At 40.2% G+C, this 19,495-nt stretch overlaps 1 protein-coding gene across 7 annotated transcripts in view; it reads right to left on the reverse strand.

Annotated features, from left to right (window-relative positions):
• l3mbtl3 (L3MBTL histone methyl-lysine binding protein 3) overlaps positions 1-19,495 on the reverse strand; it is a 185,840-nt gene that overhangs the window by 89,398 nt on the left and 76,947 nt on the right. For all 7 annotated transcript variants that reach the window (XM_041188292.1, XM_041188287.1, XM_041188293.1 and 4 more), the window contains 2 exons: positions 16,076-16,190; positions 8,045-8,147 (listed from right to left, as the gene is read on the reverse strand). In XM_041188292.1, coding sequence (XP_041044226.1) covers positions 8,045-8,147; positions 16,076-16,190 — 218 coding nt within the window. The remainder of the gene's footprint in view (positions 1-8,044; positions 8,148-16,075; positions 16,191-19,495) is intronic.

Consider the following 19,495-nt stretch of genomic DNA (forward strand, 5'->3'; position numbering starts at 1 on the left):
CTAATATTTCACACACTTCCCCAATGACTCAAATGCCTGTATCATCCCTCCCCTGAGTGCAGACAGAGACAAAAGTACTCTGTGAATCCTGCCCACATCTACACATAATTAACTGTGACATCTGGCATAAAAATACTTATAGTGCCAAGCAGTATAAATCAATTATTTACAACATACTATTAACTTTCTAATACTTTTTTTTTTGCACAGCTATTAGAGAGGAAAACAAGGATATATACTTTTAAGGGTTCTGTTAAAGATTGTTAAGGATTTAACACAGAGATAAAAAACAAAAAACTGCGGATGCTGGAAATCCAAAACAAGAACAGAAACAGAAATACCTGGAAAAACTCAGCAGGTCTGGCAGCATCGGCGGAGTACAGTTGACGTTTTGAGTCCTCGTGACCCTTCGATTCTATTGAAAGGTCATGAGGACTCGAAACGTCATCTGTACTCTTCTCCGCCGATGCTGCCAGACCTGCTGAGTTTTTCCAGGTATTTCTGTTTCTGCTTTTATTAAGGATTTAATGTTGCTTGTAGTTTTTGTTGCACCTGAGATGAGTGATCTTTTGTCCTTACTTAATCAGTTGTCCTTACCAGTATAATAGTAGAATGAACTGACTGAATATTTGTTGCTATTGTTTTTTTGACAGTGAAGCTAAAAACTTCATGTCTAGTTGTATCTCAATGCAACTTATGTTTTTTATTTCTGTAAAAAAATAATTCCCTACGTTCTTTCATGTTGCTTCAATGGTTTCAGGAGCAGGCCCAGACTTCTACAAATAAGCAAACTTTGTGCCTTGGTAAGCATAGCAAATTATACTTCATTAAACAATATTCAGTGTCTGCTGCAATTAATTTAATCAAGTATTACCAAAGTGCATAGAGATCTAAAATGCTGTTTTGAATTTAGATATCTTTTTAACATGTATTAATTCCTTGAAGATGTATAAGGTAACAAATCAGGGACTCTGTTCCACATTATGTTTCTTTTCAATCATTAGGAATGTATTTACTGAATATGAATAGCAATTTTACAAGACTACCAGAACTAAATCCAATCTTTTGTCCCCATGGGCAAAAAAAAAATGAAACACACATAACATCACTGACCAAGATATGTACTTTTCAAATAAAAGCTTCTGACTTAGTTTTTCTAAATAGATGAGTTTTTCCAGGTAATTCTGTTTTTGTTTTAGTTTTTCTAAATGTATCACTGTCAATAATCATAAATGGAATCAAAAACATGAATAATATTACCGGGTTTTAAACACTAAAGATAACATTAGAAACACCATTCATTGAGTTAGCACAAAGGCTCAAATCTATGTTTGCAAAAGCCATTGACAAGGGATGAGATTGTAGCTGAGATAGATGGAGCTCACAACCGGTGATCTCAAAAGCAAACAAGGTAAACGTGTTGGGAGCAATTTTCTCCGAGTATAGGTGGAAAACTAATGATTGTCGATAAACTTTGTGATTTTAACCAGGCAAAAAGAAAAAATCAGTACTAACAGGTCATTAACAATTTCAAAATAGGGTCAATAGACTTATTATCCCATTAATACTACCACCATTGGTTATAAGGGTTATGTCTTGGGTGGTTGCATCGCCTTCCTCTTTACTATGAAAATTAGAGTTTGATGATGTAGTTAAGACTCAGATTGCAAGCTTAAGAGACAAATGGTGATGAGAAATTTGTTCATATGTTTTTTCATCAAGCAGTCCAACCAGCGGTACCTAAAGAGACCACTGCTACATACTCCAAAGATGATAACAGAAGAGTTTCTGGGTTACTAGTAGCTTTTTGTGGAGCCAGGATAAATGTGTAAATACAGTAGGTTGCTGCCAGCCCAGGATTGCCCCTCCCTTTTTGCCTCCTTTCCACTGGATCTACCTCCAGGCCAGCATGGCCTTCAAACTGCCCAATATGTTGCAAGCCCAAAGCCGGCTTAGCTGCAATGAGGTGCCTGTTTGGGGCATTGAGTTCACTGATAATGCACAAATGAGAGCTGAGCCTCATGATCCCTCAGCCCTCTTATCTGCAGGAGCAAGTGGGTGGCATGTTCCACCTATCAGACATTTTCAAGTTAAAATCCATCCCATTCAGTCTTTTTGATCTGTGGAGGATTACTATTTGGGGGAAGATTAATTATTTTTCTTTCCACGCTCAAGTATGATTCAGTTTTGATTTAAGATAAATGTAAAAGAAATACAGAACAATGCTTACTTTAGTTAGATGAACATTAAAAAGTGAACATGTAAGATCATTCAATCTTTGAAATGAAAGGAACTGGGAATTCAGATTTGGGGGCAGGAACTAGCATTATAATTTAGCCCATCTTCCTAGGCAATAATTTTTGATAACTCACTGGCACTCCAGGAATTCAGTATCTGAATTTCTAAACACTAGCATTCAGCTGTAACTAAGGAAATTGTAGTGCTATAAAAGATGTTCATACTTCTTTTATAAACCACTGTAATGCACCTTTAATAGTTTAATAAATGACAGGAAAGTAAAACTGACGCAATCTGGCCAGGCAGGGCTTTTTCAGTTAGACCCAATACGTACAGAGCAAATATTTATTTCAAAACAAACAGGATTTTTCATGTGATGATATCCCATCTATTCATGATTAAAGGTTAAATGTTTTCACTCTGTCAAATGCATACACGGCTTTTAACCCATCACACCAGTTAGGTAATCTAACATTCACTAGAGTAATTGAGGTTTTTAATGCACCTACTCAGTTGCAACTGAGAGAGATTTTTCTTACTGGAAAAGAGAATCATTGTGGTAATGAGAGCAGGTATGAGTACCATGGCTGCCATGACTACCTGATTATTATGAGCACCAATCATACCCTACATTCTCGATCTTTTGAAATGCAGATGGAACTAATGCAAAGAATGGAAAAATATCCATTGCAGGTTTTTTGCCAGTTAACTGTCTAATTATTGAAATCCAAGGCTACAGAACACAAAATATGAGCTATGAATTACTCTCAGATGTGAACCAACTGGCAATCGTTCCCTTAGGTGAAGGTCAGGTATCCTGCTTTAATAAACAATAGCATAGGGTTTCAATTTTCAACATTGCTGGTGGAGGCCAGTGGTGGCGGTGGGGGGGGGGGGGGGTGGGGGGGAATCCTTGTGTAAAATTATGGAGACTTGAATGTTGAAATAAATTAATTCAGACACTGTTGGCAAGATCACTGCCAGCAAATCAGCAGCACAGCAAATGCTAGAATTTTTGCTTTCATGTGCATTGAAACGCCTGGATGTGTACTATGAAGCTCTGTCAATAGTAGCTCTCTTCCTTGTGAAGGGTGACAACTCTTGCTCCTCACAACAAGATACCATCTTGACAACTTAATTCAGATTTACAGGCATAGAATGGTTTTAACTCTGAGACTTGTGCTTTGACCATCCTTGCAATACCTGTTCTCAGACTTCTGATGAAATTGGATCCTGTTTTGTCCAATTCTTTATCTGCTTCACATAAACCAGTGAGGAGTCCAGGAAATTCAACACAAGTACAACTTCTTGGAGATACTGGGGCATGTGTAATGCTATCTGGCTAAGGAAGGCGACTAAGGGTGTCTGTATTTGCTGTATGCACACCCAGATGGTGCATAAAATCGCACTCACATTCCGACAAAATCAAAGCCCATCTCTGAATTCTGGCAGAGGCAATCGTGGGATTGCTTCACCTTCACTAAATAAACCCAACAGTGGCTTGTGATCTGACACTAAGGTGAAATGTTGACCATGCAAATATTGATGGAACTTCTTTACCCCAAATATTACGGATAAGCCTTCTTTTTCAAATTGTGAGTAACCCTTTTTACTGCAGAGAGGGTTCTGAGACACATCCTATTGCACTTTCAGAACCAATCTCCAGCTTGTGTGACAATACCAGTCCCACTCTGTAGGGAGATGCATCACAAGTTAGTATTATTTCTCTTGCTAGGTCATAGTGTACTAGCAGACACGACAAGTGAAGGCTTCTTTTTGCTGTGCCTTCCAAGACCATCTATGGTTCTTTTTCAATAAGAAGTGTAAAGGGGCTAAACACTGGAGACAAATTAGGCAAAAAACAAGCGTAATAATATCATACCCAAAAAAGATTTGCGTTGAATGACACTGGTAGGAGAGGGCACTTCCTTGATTGCACTTACTTTCTCCTCGAATGGATGCAACTCTCGAGCATCTACTCGATGACTCAAATAAATGACTTCAGTTGCTTGAAAAGTATACTTCTCTTTTTTCAATCATATATCAGCCTCCAAAAATCTACTTAAAACCTCTTCTAGGTTGACCAAAAATTTCTCCTTCCATTGATCCTGTGATCAGGACCTCATCCAAGTACACCATAACTTGGGGAAGTCCTTGTAGTAGGTTTTCCATGGTTCTTTGGGTGTGTCATCTGCCTGTGCAATTTTCCAAAGGGTAGGTGTGTATTTTCGTGCAGGTCCTTGTGCATGTTGATGGTTACATACCCTCTAGATGTGCTGTCCAGCTCTAGCTGTTGGCATGCATGGCTCACGTCCAGTTTAATGTAGGATCTTCCTCCTGCAAGCTTAGTGTACAGATCTTTAATCCTTGGGATTGGGTATTTATCTAATTTAGCAGTCTTGCTCACAATTAATTTGTAATCTGCGAATGGTTTGATCTGATTTCATCTCAGAGACTATGGGTGCTGCCCATTCTGAAAATTGGACTGGCTGGATCATTCCTAACTTTTCTAAACATCACAATTCTGCATCCACCTTCTCCTTTAGGACGCAAGGCATAGGTCTGGCCTTAAAGAACCAGTGTGTTGCCTCTGAATCTATGTATATTTTAGCTCGTAGGCCTTTTATCTTTCCCAACTCATCCCGAAATATACTGTCATACTTTTACAGCTCAGGAATGCCTCCTTCTGACTTGAAAAATTTCTGACCAGTTGAGTATAATTTCTTTCAAACAATCATGGCCCAGAAGGCTAGGTCCTTCACCTGTTACAACAATAATTAGCAACTGGGCTGTCTGTTGCCTGTAGGATATAGGTACAGAGGCAATACCTTTCACCTATGTAACCTCTCCAGCTTTGTCTTCAGCTGAGCCGCTGCTTGGTCCAAATTAAGTGGCTAGGTACCTTCGCTGAGGTATTTAAAGATGTGTTCTCCCACCACTGTGGTCGATACTCCTGTGTCAACCTCCATGACTAGAGGCTTTCCATTTACTTGAAGGGTAACGGTGATTGGTTCAGTTTTCCTGGCCTTAAGATTGTATAGGGAATAGATATCAGTATCAGCAGCTGCTGGTTCAATTATATTGTGCACTTCAATCATCTTGGCCTGCTTTCTGAATGACTGTCTTTATTTCACACTGCATTGCTTTATAACATGCACTTTTTTGTGACAGTAGTGTAATTCTGCCTCTTTAAATCTGCAGGTTTCCGGTACATAGTTACCCCCACATCTGTAACACTTTAATTTCTGAATCACTAGTAAGCTGCTTCCAGTATTTCTTTCTGGTTTCCAAGGGGTAGAGACAGTGTCCCACTTCGCGCTCATCTCCCTAGTTTTCACGCCACACTCGGCCATAGGTTCCCACCCCAACTGAAGGACAATGCCATGTTGCACATTTTGCAAAGCCTGCAAGTCCTTCTCTGCACTCTCCATTGCTAGCACCATCTCCATGGCACGCTTCAGGTCAATATTAACTTCTACAAATAAACGGCGCTGAATGGCATTGTCATGTATGCTGCAAATGACCTTGCAACATTTCATTTAGAGCATCACCTAAATCACAGCGCTCTGTTAACTGTTTTAACTTCACAATGTATGTTGCAATTGACTCACCCGGGGCCCTTACTCTACAGTTGAACTTGAATCGTTGCATTATCAGTAATGGCTTAGGCTGAAAACATGCCTTCACGAGGTCTACTAGGTAGTTAAAGGATCTGGAAGTTGGCACGTTCGGGGCCAGACTATGGATTAGGTTATATGTCTTGCCCATGCATACACTTAAAAGAATTGCTTTCTGTTTCTCCTCCATTATTTCATTCGCCACAAGGTAGAAACCTAGGCGCTCTTTGTACTGACTCCAGTCTTCGATAGATGAGTTGTACAGGTCAATTATGCCAATAGTGGTATGACTGCTGAGTAAACTTTACTTTCTTCCCTTAAAAATCAGAACACTCACATTAGCATGGAGAGGTGCAGCTTTGGAGCTATCCCATCTTCATCGCCAATTGTAATAAACTTTGTGGGACAGGTTTCTTGTTAGAAACAGTAAACTTTAATTTTCAGAGCTCCTGATGGAGCTACACGCTCGTATCAAAATCAAGACTTTAAAGCTCCGCCCCTAACATTACCTACGCTTAGGGCCAATTCGTCTGTACAGTCACTTGAGCCCCAAAACAGTATGAAAGATTTTACTTAAAATCACTAGATACATACATGATCAAATAACCCCAAAAATTTCACGTAAAGTCAGATCATGATACAGGAACACTTATAAGCTATAAACTATCCTCAATGATAAAAAATATACACAAACCAAACACTTACTTTTAAAGGATAACATTGAGAAAAGCTAAATTATAGTAAGCCATTTTCCTTGGAAGCTTGCTTTAAATAAAAACCCTTATAACATGGCAAATGGCTACATGCCAATTACCACTAATGCTGCACTAGCTTCCAAATAATGCATATTACCATTAAGATTGGTCAAATCACTCTGCACCCTTGATAATATGAATGTAGTATGAATGTAATTATGCTCAACTCACTTCAGGTAGCTTCTACAGCATGACCAAATTAAATTTTGTACCTTGTCACACAATTAAAATTGTCACACTATTAAAATACTACATAAAATGTGTACACCATGAATAAAACAGCACTTTTTCTAGCTAATGTCAACAAAGCAACATATAAACATGCAAATTAGAAGGAGTAGGCCACACAGCTCCCTCAGCCTGCTCCACTATTTAACAAGATCATGGCTGATCTGAATGTAACCTCAACTCCACATTCCTACCTATCCCCAATAACCTTTCACCTTGTTAATCAAGAATCTATCTAGCTCTAAGTTAAAAATATTCAAAGACTCTGCTTCCACTGCCTTTTGAGGAAGAGAGTTCCAAAGACACTCAACCGTCAGAAAAATTTCTCATCTCTTTCTTAAATGAATGAGCCCATATTTTTAAACAGTGACCCCGAGTTCCAGATTCTCCCAAGAGGAAAGATCTTCTCCACATCCACCCTGTCAAGACCCCTTAGGGTCTTAAAGGTTTCAAACAAGTTGCCTCTTATTCTTCCAAATTCCTGTGGATACAAGCCTAATCTGTCCAACCTTTCCTCATAAGACAACCAGCCCATTCCTGGTGTTAGTTTAGTAAACCTTCTCTGAACTGCTTCTAATGTACTTAGATCTTTCTTTAAATGAGGAGGCCAGTACTATACACAATTCTCCAGGTGTGGTCTCACCAGTGCCCTGTACAACTGAACCATAATTTCCCTACTTTTGTAATCAATTCCCCTTACAATAAATGATATCATTCAAGATTATAAAGAAACAATACTTCATTTTCATGACCCGAGGACACCCCAAAGCATTTTAAGGCCAATTACTTTGTGAAGTGTAGCCATGATGTCATGTAAGAAACGCAGCAGTCAGTTTATACACAGCAGGCTCCCACAAACAGTAACGTGATAACGACCAGATAATCTGATTTAGTGCTGTTGGTTGAGGGATAAATGTTGGCCAGGACACCTGGACAACTCCTCTGCTCTTCCTCAAAATGGAGGAGATATGAAAACATTTACATCCAGCCAACAGGGCAGGCATTTCCTTGGTTTAATGTCTCATCCGAAAGACGGTATCTTTGACTGTGCAACACTCCCTCAGTACTGCGTTGGAGCGTTAGCCTAAATTTTGTGCTCAAGTCTCTGGCATGCCATAAAATGAAGAACAACATTTCAAAGCAGATTTGGAATTTAAAAATACAATTGATTTATGTTTTTGTTAAAAAAATACTTTGGTCTTTTACCTATGATGACCTGAATGTTTCACTCCTTTTATGTGCCCAATCCCTTTACATCCCGGAGTAGGACATCCTCCTTGTTCAGAAGCTTCCACCAGGTCTAATGGACCTATTTGCATCAAAAACACAACCGTTAAGTCAGCAATATGTCAACCATCATTTTAAACAGTGCAGTACAAGCAGCTATTACAAAAGTTTAGACTCCAAGTTAGTAATGAAAAGTATGTTAGCTATGCCTTTTCTCCTTCTCCATTGACGACATAGATGACTATATGGGGGGTAGGATTAGCAAGTTTGCGGATGACAAAAATTGGCCGGGTAGTTAACAGTGAGGTTGAGTGTCTTGGGCTACAGGAAGACAGACGGGATGGTCAAATGGGCGGATAAGTGGCAGATGGAATTTAACCCTGAAAAGTGTGAGGTGATACACTTTGGAAGGAGTAATTTGACAAGGAAGTATTCAATGAACGGCATGGCACTAGGAAGTTCTAAGGAACAAAGGGCCTTGGCGTGTGTGTCCATCGATCTCTGAAGGCGGAGGTGCATGTTAGTGGGGTGGTGAAAAAAGCATATGGGACACTTGCCTTTATCAATCGAGGCATAGATTACAAAAGTAGGGAGGTCATGTTGGAGTTGGCCACAGCTGGAGTAGTGTGTGCAGTTCTGGTTGCCACATATAGGAAGGATATGGTTGCGCTGGAGGGGGTGCAAAGGAGATTCACCAGGATGTTACCTGGATGAAACATTTAAGTTATGAAGAGAGGTTGGATAGACTTGGGTTGTTTTCGTTGGAGTAGAGAAGACTGAGGGGTGACCTGATCGAGGTGTACAAGATTATGAGGGGCATGGACAGGGTAGATAGGGAGCAGCTGTTCTCCTTAGTTGAAGGGTCAGTCACGAGGGGACATAAGTTCAAGGTGAGGGGCAGGAGGTTTGGTGGAGGGCGGGGGGGGATGTGAGGAAAAACGTTTTTACCCAGAGGTTGGTGACGGTCTGGAACTGGAATGCACTCCATGGGAGGGTGGTGGAGGTGGGTTGCCGCGCATCCTTTAAAAAGCATCTGAATGAGCGCACTTGGCATGTCATAACGTTCAAGGTTATGGGCCAAGTGCTGGTAAATGTAATTAGGTAAGCAGGTCAGGTGTTTCTCACGTGTCAGTGCAGACTCAATAGGCTGAAGGGCCTCTTCTGCACTGAGATTCTGTGATTGAATGCAAACTCCATTTGGGAAGGAAAATCAAGAACCACTCTCCTGAGAATGCAGCGTTTTCTACTTTTTTTGCTTCTAGTTTTTTTTCCTCTCCTTTCACACAAACATCTGATAGATTGTTAAATCAAAATCAGGCCCCTCTGTAAATCAGAGGCACTGGCCACTTATAGCTCATCCACTGCTTATGAGGCTGGGAATTAGACCAGAGACCTTCCTGTTCTATATGGGCCAATTGCTCACTTGATTCATTTATTGAACCATTTGGGAAACTGGATGCAAGTATGTTCAAGATCAGGACATTGTCCTTTTAAGAATCTGGCACCATATTTTCATCCTCAGCTGTATACACTTCAGATTTTGGATGTATTTCTTTTGAAAGGTGGCAAGAGAAGAACGGATTTGATTTCATGCAAAACAAAAGTTAGCTCCATGTATGGTCAGATAAAATAGATCAAAAGGACAGGAAGAGCAAAACATCATCTCTGCAGGTTCAACTGCTTTTAAGAATGACTAAAGTTGAGTTTTTTTATTTTTTTTTTATTTATTCATGGGATGCGGGCATCACTGGCTAGGCCAACATTTATTGCCCATCCCTAATTGCCCTTGTTCAGAGAGCATGTAAGAGTCAACCACATTGCTTGGGCCTGGACCTCACATATAGGCCAGAGCAGGTAAGAATGGCAAATTTCCTTCCCTAAAGGACATTAATAAACCAGTTGGGATTTTACAACAATTGTTAATGGTTTCATGGTCATCATTAAACTTCAAATTCCACCATCTGCCATGGCAGGATTCGAACCCAGGTCCCCAGAGTATTACCCTGGGGTCCCTGAATTACTCGTCCAGTGACAATACCACTATGCCATCGTCTCCCCCGATGAACTAATGTTCTTTCTTAGTTCTGATTTTGAACTGCCATTGTCATGTTTACATATAAACACATGAATTAAGAGCAAAAGAAGGCCATTCAGCACCTCAAGGTTGTTCTGCCATTCAGTAAGATCATGGCGGATCTGATTGTGGCTTTAACTCCATTTTCCCACCTACTCCCTATACCCTTTGACTCCCTTGTCAAATCAAGAATCTATAACTCAGCCTTAAAAATATTCATCAACCCTGGCTCCATCATTCTCTGGGGATGTGTTCCAAAAACCCATGACCCTCTTGATAGAAAAAAATTCTTCTCATCTCATCAAATGGGAGACCCCTTATTTTTAAATGGCATCCCCTAGTTCTGCTCTCTTCCACAAGGGGAAACATCCTTTCAGCAACCACCCTGTTAAGTCCTCTCAGGATCTCATATGTTTCAATAAGGTCGCCTCTCATTCTTCTAAACTCCAGTATACAAGCCCAACCTGTCCAACCTTTGCCCATAGGATAACCCCCTCATCCCAGGAATCAGTTGAGTGAACCTTCTCCGAACTGCTTCCTTTCTTAAATAAGATCAAAACTGTACACAGCACTCCAAATATGGTCTCACCAATACCCTGTACAACTATAGCAAAATACCCCTACTTTTAGAACAAAAACAAAAATATCAGGAAAAGCTCAGCAGGTCTGACAGAACTGATGAGGGGTCATAAGGAGTCGAAACATCAACTGTATCCCTCTCCGCAGATGCTGTCAGACCTGCTGAGTTTTTCCTGGTATTTTTGTTGTTTTAGATTTCCAGCATCCTCAGTATTTGCATTTACCCCTACTTTTATATTTTGTTGCCTTTGCAATAAAATGACAACATTCCATTTGCCTTCCTAATCACGTGTACCTGTAAACTAACTTGTGATTTATGTACCAAAACACCCAGATATCTTTGTACTGCAGAGCTCTGCAATCTCTCCCCATTTAAAGAATATGCTGATTTTTCATTCTTCCTCTCAAAGTGGGCAAGTTCACATTTTCCCACATTATACTCCATCTGCCAAATTTTTGCCCATTCACTGAGGGATTCTGCAAAAGCATATATGTTAAGTCCACTTCACAACTTACTTTCCTACTTATCTTTATGATATCAGCAAATTTAGCAACCATACATTCACTCCCGTCATCCAAGTCATTAATATGGATTATAGATAGAGGATGCGGTGGCGTAGTGGTATGGTCTAATGATGATCACGAAACCACTGGCTATTGTCATAAAAACCCATCTGGTTCACTAATGTCCTTTAAGGAAGGAAATCTGCCATCTTCATCTGCTCTGGCCTACATGTGACTCCAGGCAAGGGCAAATAGGGACGGAAAATAAATGCTGGCCTAGCCAGTGTTGCCCACATCCCATAAATGAATTAAGAACAAATAGTTGAGGCCCCAGCACGGATCCCTGTGGTACTCCACTTGTTACATCTTGCCAACCTGAAAATAACCCATTTATGGCTACTCTGTCTCCTGTTAGCTAATCAATCCCCTATCCATGCTAGTGTTACCCCCCCCTATCCATGAAGATCTTATTTTGCATTGTAGCCTTTGATGTGGCATCGCTTCAAGTGCCTTCTGGAAATCTAAGTGCAGCACACATGCAGGTTTCCCTTTATCCCATTTGCTCGTTACTTCCTCAAAGAACTCCAATGAATTAGCAAACATGATTTCCCTTACAAAACCAGTGCCTGGTTGCACTGAGATATTCTAGGTGTCCCATTATGACTTCCTTAATAATAGATTGCAGCACTTTCCTTAAGACAGATATTAAACTAACTGGCCTATAGTTTCCAGCTTTCCATCATCCTCGTTTCCCAATCTGATGGGACCCTTCCCCCTTAGGATGAAGTCGATGTCAGCTTTTAGTTCTAAAAAAGCTCTCAGTACTCTTTCCCTGGTGATTGTAATTGCTTTAAGTTCCTCCCTCATTTTCACTTCTTAATGCACGCTTATTTTTGGGATGTTATTTGTATCCTCTACAGTGAAAACAGATGCATAATATCTGCTCAATTCACCTGTCATTTCCTTATTAATTCCCCAGACTCTGTAGAGAACAATGTTCACTTCAATACCTGTAGAAAATCATGCCATCTCTTTTAATATTTTTAACTAGCTTTCTCTCCTACTCTAATTTCCCCCTCATTTTTGTTTTAAAAGCCATTCTTTGCTTAATCCGCTGTCCAATTTTCTAATCTACCACTAATCTCTGTGAAATTGTACAATTTTTCTTTCAATTCGATACTACCCTTAACTTCCCGAGTTAGCCACAGTGGTATGTTCTTTCCCTAGAGTCTATGTCATCTCAGAGCAAAGCTTAACTGCAAAGAGACACTGGTTATCTTTTCCCCATAAAGGATAGTCATTACTTCATTATGTTATGCTTGAAACCTTGCTTGGCAACCCACCACCTCCTCACCAGAACATGGGCACATATTCTACCCCATTAAAATGATGATTCCAACAGTTACAGATGTGGAAATTCAGTTGACCTTGCTAGCCTCATGCAATCTTTATATATCTGAGCTCTGAAGTATGAAGGTTTGCTTTTATTTTCAATTTCCAGTTGTGTGCTTTGCAGCAAGTAGCCATCCTTTCTCAGACTTCATTAGCTAGGCATCCACCTTCAGCATAGCTGAAGTACACTTGTAGGATGATGCTCCACACTGTTTCCATCCAGTGCAATGTATCAGGCCAACTTATTGTTTAATCCTGGTCCTCAAGTGAAGGCCTGACGATGGGAAAAACCAAAACTCCCAGTATGATCACTGATTAGTCAACATAATGAGACCTCTCCTCTTTAACCATTTCCTTTTTATGTCATAGATCGACCACACTGCTTGGTCCCGGATCTTCCATATCTGCTGCCTTAATGGCTTAAAACCTAATCGCTGTTAAGTAAACACTGGGTCATAGAAAAACCAATAAAAAACTTCTATAAGTAAACATTGGATGAGTTCAGACAAATATCAATCAAGAGACATCATGGCTCTGGTATTCTGTATTCTGAAGAATTCCTTTTGTCGTGTCATGCACATGAAGGTATGTCATATTCATAGCTTTTAAAATATAAAGTTTATTCAATGTGGAATATTTGAATTGACTTTTTCTTTTAAAATGGATATGTGCTCTGACAAGATGGCCAGCAGAGGTCAGATGATCTGGTCGGTGTACTCAAAGAACTACCCAGGAACTGAATCACTATGTCCTAAAGACAGGCAATTGTACATTCCACTTAACAGTGTTAAGTACTCATCTCCTGAAAGCTATCCAACTGTTGATGAATCACTGGAAGCTCTATTCTCTGACAATGAGCTAATTAATGACTTAATCACTGACAGAACAATGGAGATGGAATGTATATTTGGTAATGAAGGAAGGCAGCCCACTGACCACAACAGCCATCTCCCAGAGGTAACTTTAATAAGGCCTGCTTTTATAGCAGAAAGAGCAGCAATAACATCTATGACTGAGAAAGATCTGAGGGCTGTAACATCATAAGATCTTCAGGCTGTACCATTTTGGGTCCACTAAACAACTAACAACCCCCTGATAACAAGACCAGAAGAAACTTGGGGCAGAATCTTCTGGTTGGCGTGCGGGGGTGGGCCCGACATGTGATGCTGTCGGGCGTGCGTCCCGATGTCATTATGCACCATTGCGATACTTTGTTTCGGCAGGTGCGCACTGGAGTTGGCTGCGCACCCACCGAAGTGTTCAGGGCCTATTAAGGCCATTGAGAAATTAACTAAAGTAGTTAAAACCGCTGCTCATCCAACCTTAAGGTTGGCGGGCAGGCGAAAAGCCCAAGCGGCCTTAGCGTTTTTCAGAAAACCTCATCCACGGGTGGGATGAGGTTTTCTGAAGCTTTTATAAAATAAATAAATCTTCCCACCTTTACAAACATGTGACACAGTTACTGAGGGGACATGTTTGACTAAATTTCTAAAACCGATTCTTTAATTATTTTGCTAACTATTCAATCTCTGTGAGGCTGCCCCGTGCCTCGGAAATTGCTGCACTCTTTCGAACACATGCACAAAAGAGCACTGGCCCCGAGTCTCCCTCCTCCCGCACAGGTAGTGCTAAGTGCTATGGAACGTATATTACGCTGGGCGGGCCTTAATTGGCCTGCCCACATAAAATGGTGGTATGCAGCCGCTCGTGGCGGCACTCAGCTCCTCGCCCGCTCCCACCCATCATAAGAAAAATCCAGGCCTTGATGTTGTGACCTACAGATAGCTCATCAGTTCAAGAAAATTCTGCAAACAACTTCTGCATATGACTTGCTCAGCCAAACTGCACTTCAGGTGTAAAGAAAACCTTCCATCTGGCCTACAATGTACTTCTTCCAAAACAAGACAACCACATGAATTACAAAATATTCCTTTTTTTTAAAAAATATGTAAAAGTGCTCTGTACTCCACTTTCCTTCTGTGTGTGTGTGTGTGTGTGTGTGTGTGTGTGTGTGTGTGTGTGTGAGAGAGAGCGAGAGAGAGCGAGAGAGAGAGTGTGCCACTGCGTTCAATTTAAGGGTGAGTGCTTAAATAAATAATCATCTTTCTTTGTTTAGATCCACAAAATGCCTGCTGCTGGTTATTCAACTCTTTCACACATAAGAGTTAAAACGCACTTATCTTCCTCTTAAATTCACCGATTACAGACAGTTGGGAAGGGACAGGAATTTCCGCAGTTCTCTCTCGCTCTGTCCATAACACTAGCTTATACCTTTCTTTGAAGTGTGTCAAAGAATTTAGCATAACAAGATGTGTGATATACATTATCTACCTTACAAAAATGATATACCTAGATATACAGTGAATCAGAAACTACTTCAAAAGAAAAAGTTTGTGCTTGATAAGAGTTTGTGGTTTACATGAGCGTGGCAAGGTTCAAGAAATATTTTGCTGCAATTATCCTTATATTTTCTGTATGTGATAAGACACAACAATGTGCTTTAGAAAAAATAGTATCCAAAATGATTTACTGGTCCAAACATTACAATTATTTTTCAATCTCCTAGCTGTTGATCTTCAGATAGTAGCATATAAATATTTCCAAAGATTGTCCAGTTTCACTAAATCTGGGAGATTTTCAACTTTAATAGTGATGCAAGATGTCCAAGATGCCAAAAGATAATAGAGTACTATTGTTTATCGTCCCACAACAATGTACAATCAAATTTCAAGAACTACCAAAATAGGAACATGCGTAACTGCTGTATTGATGTATATATTGAGCATACTGAAAGGTGATAAACTGTGTTCACAAAACACAGCAGAAACTGAGTAATTTTGTTTTTCTCAGATGATTCACAAAACTTATACAAAATATACTAGATAAATGGCAGAGGATTATGTGGCAGCAAGTGATACAGCCCCAAAATTGGATTACTGCCTGATATCTAGATTTGTTTTACATATCAAGTACATATGCCCAATATGCAGATGAGTGTGTTGGTAGAAAAAAAACAGCAAAAACAGGAATGTGGATGCCCTACCAATCTTAATGGCCTCAATTAAATAATCTATAGCAGACCTTCACCCGACAGCTGATCAAATTAACAATACGCCTGGCAGGTGGGAGCACCTACAAGTGGTGGGAGGCTGCAGCCTGGTAACGATGTGAATGGATCCCAACTGTCAATACAACATGGAAGCTTTGGGCTGCTATTGGGGTTGGGGGAAAAAATGGATTACAATTGGGCCACCAGTGGGCAGTGGGGAAAGAGAATGTTGGGACCACAAACAGGGCCAAGGAAAGCTGAAGGTTTGCTTGTGAGGCCCGAGCTGTGTAGTTTAACAGATATTGCATGTATAGGAAAGTCATGGTCCGATTGTTTTGCTAGACTCTTAACATTTATCCTTTTAGAAAAATATGGGCTTTACTAGAAGATGGATTTCATAGGTGGAGCTTACTGATAGGTGGTTGAAGAGGGTGTCCAGTTTTAGCACACCAGCCTGCAGGATGGATATCAGGACTGTCAGCATCAATCCAGTAATCATAATCATAGTTCCAGCCATCAAAATGTATCTAGATAAATGATATGAGAAGGTTATAGTCAAACTTGAACACAGTTATTGTAGTAACTGAATTTTTCACTGAGCACTGTAGGATAATAATATTTTTAAAGATCAAAAGATCAATGCTCACTTAAATTCAATTTATGTAGCAAGGCAACAGTTTCAAACCTACACACGAAACAATGGACAATCTGCCAATAGTTCTTTATTTGCTAGTAGATTTCCTTTGTCATTGGATATATTAGCCTGGATTTTCATGGAGTCGGGGGAGACTACATGGTATGCCTAAAATGGCGGATGGACAATCCATCTGGAAAGCCAACCCCCAAAAACTTTGCTGGAACAAGAGCCTTACGCCATACTTTGATGAGTTATGAAATTTTAGAGCAGACGTCAAAGATCTTGAAGGGTGAACAAGATATATAGAACCATCAAGTTATTTAAATCCCATGCTCTTTAAAAATGAAAAAACCTGCTTGCATCTGAGAGTTGAAAGAAACTTTGTTCTAGCAATTTCAATAACTGTTTGTTGATAAAACTAAGTACTATCTTTATAGTGCGATTAATGCTTGACTCCTTTCCACAATCTATCACCACCACAGTCGGTGGTAAGTTCATAGCTTGACTGACCATTCTAAGGGTTATTAAAGGATTAGTTGTCTTTGATGTGGGGTCATGAATACAAATGCTAGCTTTTATAAGGAATTAAGTACTTCAGAGGAGTTAAATGTATTGAATGAACTTTCATGAATTGGTGTGTAAAGTTATGTAATAGATATTTAGAACTTTATTTCATCTCAGCATGGCTCCTGAAGTCAGCCCATGGTAGATACTGGGCAAGTTGGCATGGAGGGTCTAAGGGCAAAGAATGGTGGGTGGGGAATCAAGTTGGCACTAAATTTGCATGGGGCCACGGAGGGTGGGTTAGGGGCCTTAATTGAGTTGGCACATATGGGTATGGGAAGTGGGGTGGCGGGGGGGGGGGTGGGGGGTGGAGTGTTGAGGGCCTAACATTTAAGGAAACAATTGGGACGAGGTCTCAGAGAACTGAGGCGGACATTTGAAACAATCCGCCTCGGCATTTAACTGCCGCTGTGGATGCCTCTGATCTGCAACCAGGGCTGGTAAACCCGACTCCAGCTGGCACAAATCCCCGAAACGAAGATCTATTTCCCAACTCTGCACACCTGCCTTGGGAGTGAAAATCCAGGCTATCGAGTCAGTGAATATTTTCACTTTTTTTTAAAAAACCTTTCTTTGGTGTTTTCAGGTTACTGATGCTCACTTTCATTCACTAACCCTTTTTCTTCTGCCTCACCTAACTCTTAACGCTCCACCCACTCTTTCACTCATACACCCCTGGACAGATGGCAAAATGTCAAAGGAAATCTCATTTTCAGCCTGCTTTACTCCTCCATTTCCTATTTATTTTTGTCTGAAAGGCTTTGTTTGCACTCAAAATTCATCAAACTTTGTTTTTATTTAAAAAAAATCAAATCAAGGATGAGGAAAGACCCAGTCTTTCTCTCCCTCCCTCCACTTCTTTTTCAGGTATCAGTGATTAGAATGTCTTTTTTTAAATTATCAACAAAACACAGATGAGATTAAAAATAGTATTTGTTTGCATCAAATCTTTTTTTTTGAAAACTAAAGTAAAATTTGTACAATGAGAGACACTAGTAAAAATTTTACCCCAACTCCACAATTGCCATGCTCCCCATTCTTGCAGGAGATAGATGCGGGTTTCAATAAGGGGTTTAGTTTAATTATCATTTATGCAGCTTAAATGTTGATAATGCAAATTGTGCACACTACACATGCTCAAAGTGCAATTCTTGTATTCAGTTATCAGCATTGCTTCAGGAAAGTACAAAACCAGATTTTCTGGACACCTCCAAGCAACAATGTTAATGATAACTTAAAACAAGACAACTCGGTGGATAACTTTAATTGCGCTGAGAGGAATAGTTCTTTTTTCAAAGACTTATCTTGGAGCTTAGAATTTTTATCCAGTTAGCAAAATGATGAATGGGCAATTTTCAGAAAGCATTTTGAACCTGTGGAAGATGATATCCCATCACCTAGTGGCCTGAGCCTGTAATTACACATTGCAGAAGCCAATTAACATAGAACTTCAACTTATAATGAACAAAGTTGACTTGGAAGTGTGACAAAAATGACAAGTAGCAAGGCTGTGTAGAAAGAAACTGTGCTGAATATATTATTTTGAATAAACGATAGATTGCTAAATTAGTGAACAAGATACAAGAATAGGAAAAGTAGGGAGGTGGGAGTTGAGCTTTTTTTTATTCATTCACAGGATGTTGGTGTTGCTGGCTAAGCCAGAATTTACTGCTCATCCATAATTGCCCTCGTTCAGAGGGCATTTAAGAGTCAACCACATAACTGAGAGTCTGGAGTCACTTGTATGCCCGATCAGGTAAAGGTTTTTACGACAATTGGCAAATAGAATTCAAATTCCACCATCTGCCATGGCAGGATTCAAACCCGGGTCCTCAGAGCCTTAGCCTGGGTCTCTGGGTTACTAATCCAGCAACAATACCACTATGCCATTACCTCCACTTATGGCTACGCCATTCAATAAGATCATAGAACCATAGAAAAGTTACGGCACAAAAGGAGGCCATTCAGTCCATCTTGTCCATGCCAGCCTCAGGACACCCAGGTGCCCTTTCTAATCCCACTTTCCTGCACTCGGCCCATAGCCCTGCAGCTTACAGCACTTCAGGTGCAGATCCAGGTACTTTTTAAAAGAGTTTAAAGTTTCTGCCTCTACCACCAACTTGGGCAGCAAATTCCAGACACCCGCTACCCTCTGCATAAAAAAGTTCTTCCTTATGTCCTCCCTACACCCTCTGCCACTTATCTTGAATCTATGACCCCTGGTTCTAGAATTCTCCATCAAGGGAAACTATTTTATCCTGTCCACTATCTATTCCCCTTAATTTTGTACACCTCAGTCAAGTCACCTCTCAGCCTTCTTTGTTCTAAGGAGAATAACCCCAACCTACCCAATCTCTCCTCGTAGCTGTACTTTTCTAACCCTGGCAACATTCTTGTAAACCTCCTCTGCACTCTCTCCAGGGTTATTACGTCTTTCCTGTAATGCAGTGACCAGAAGTGCACACAATATTCCTCACCAGTGTTTTATACAATTCCAACATTATATGCTTACTTTTATATTCTATACCTCTGCCAATGAAGGAGAATATTCCATATAACTTCTTTACAACCTTGTCAACTGCTGCCTTCAGGGACCTGTGTACTTGTATGCCAAGTCTCTCACTTCATCTA

The sequence above is a fragment of the Carcharodon carcharias genome, chromosome 5 (genome assembly GCF_017639515.1).
Source record: "Carcharodon carcharias isolate sCarCar2 chromosome 5, sCarCar2.pri, whole genome shotgun sequence".
NCBI lineage: Eukaryota > Metazoa > Chordata > Chondrichthyes > Lamniformes > Lamnidae > Carcharodon > Carcharodon carcharias.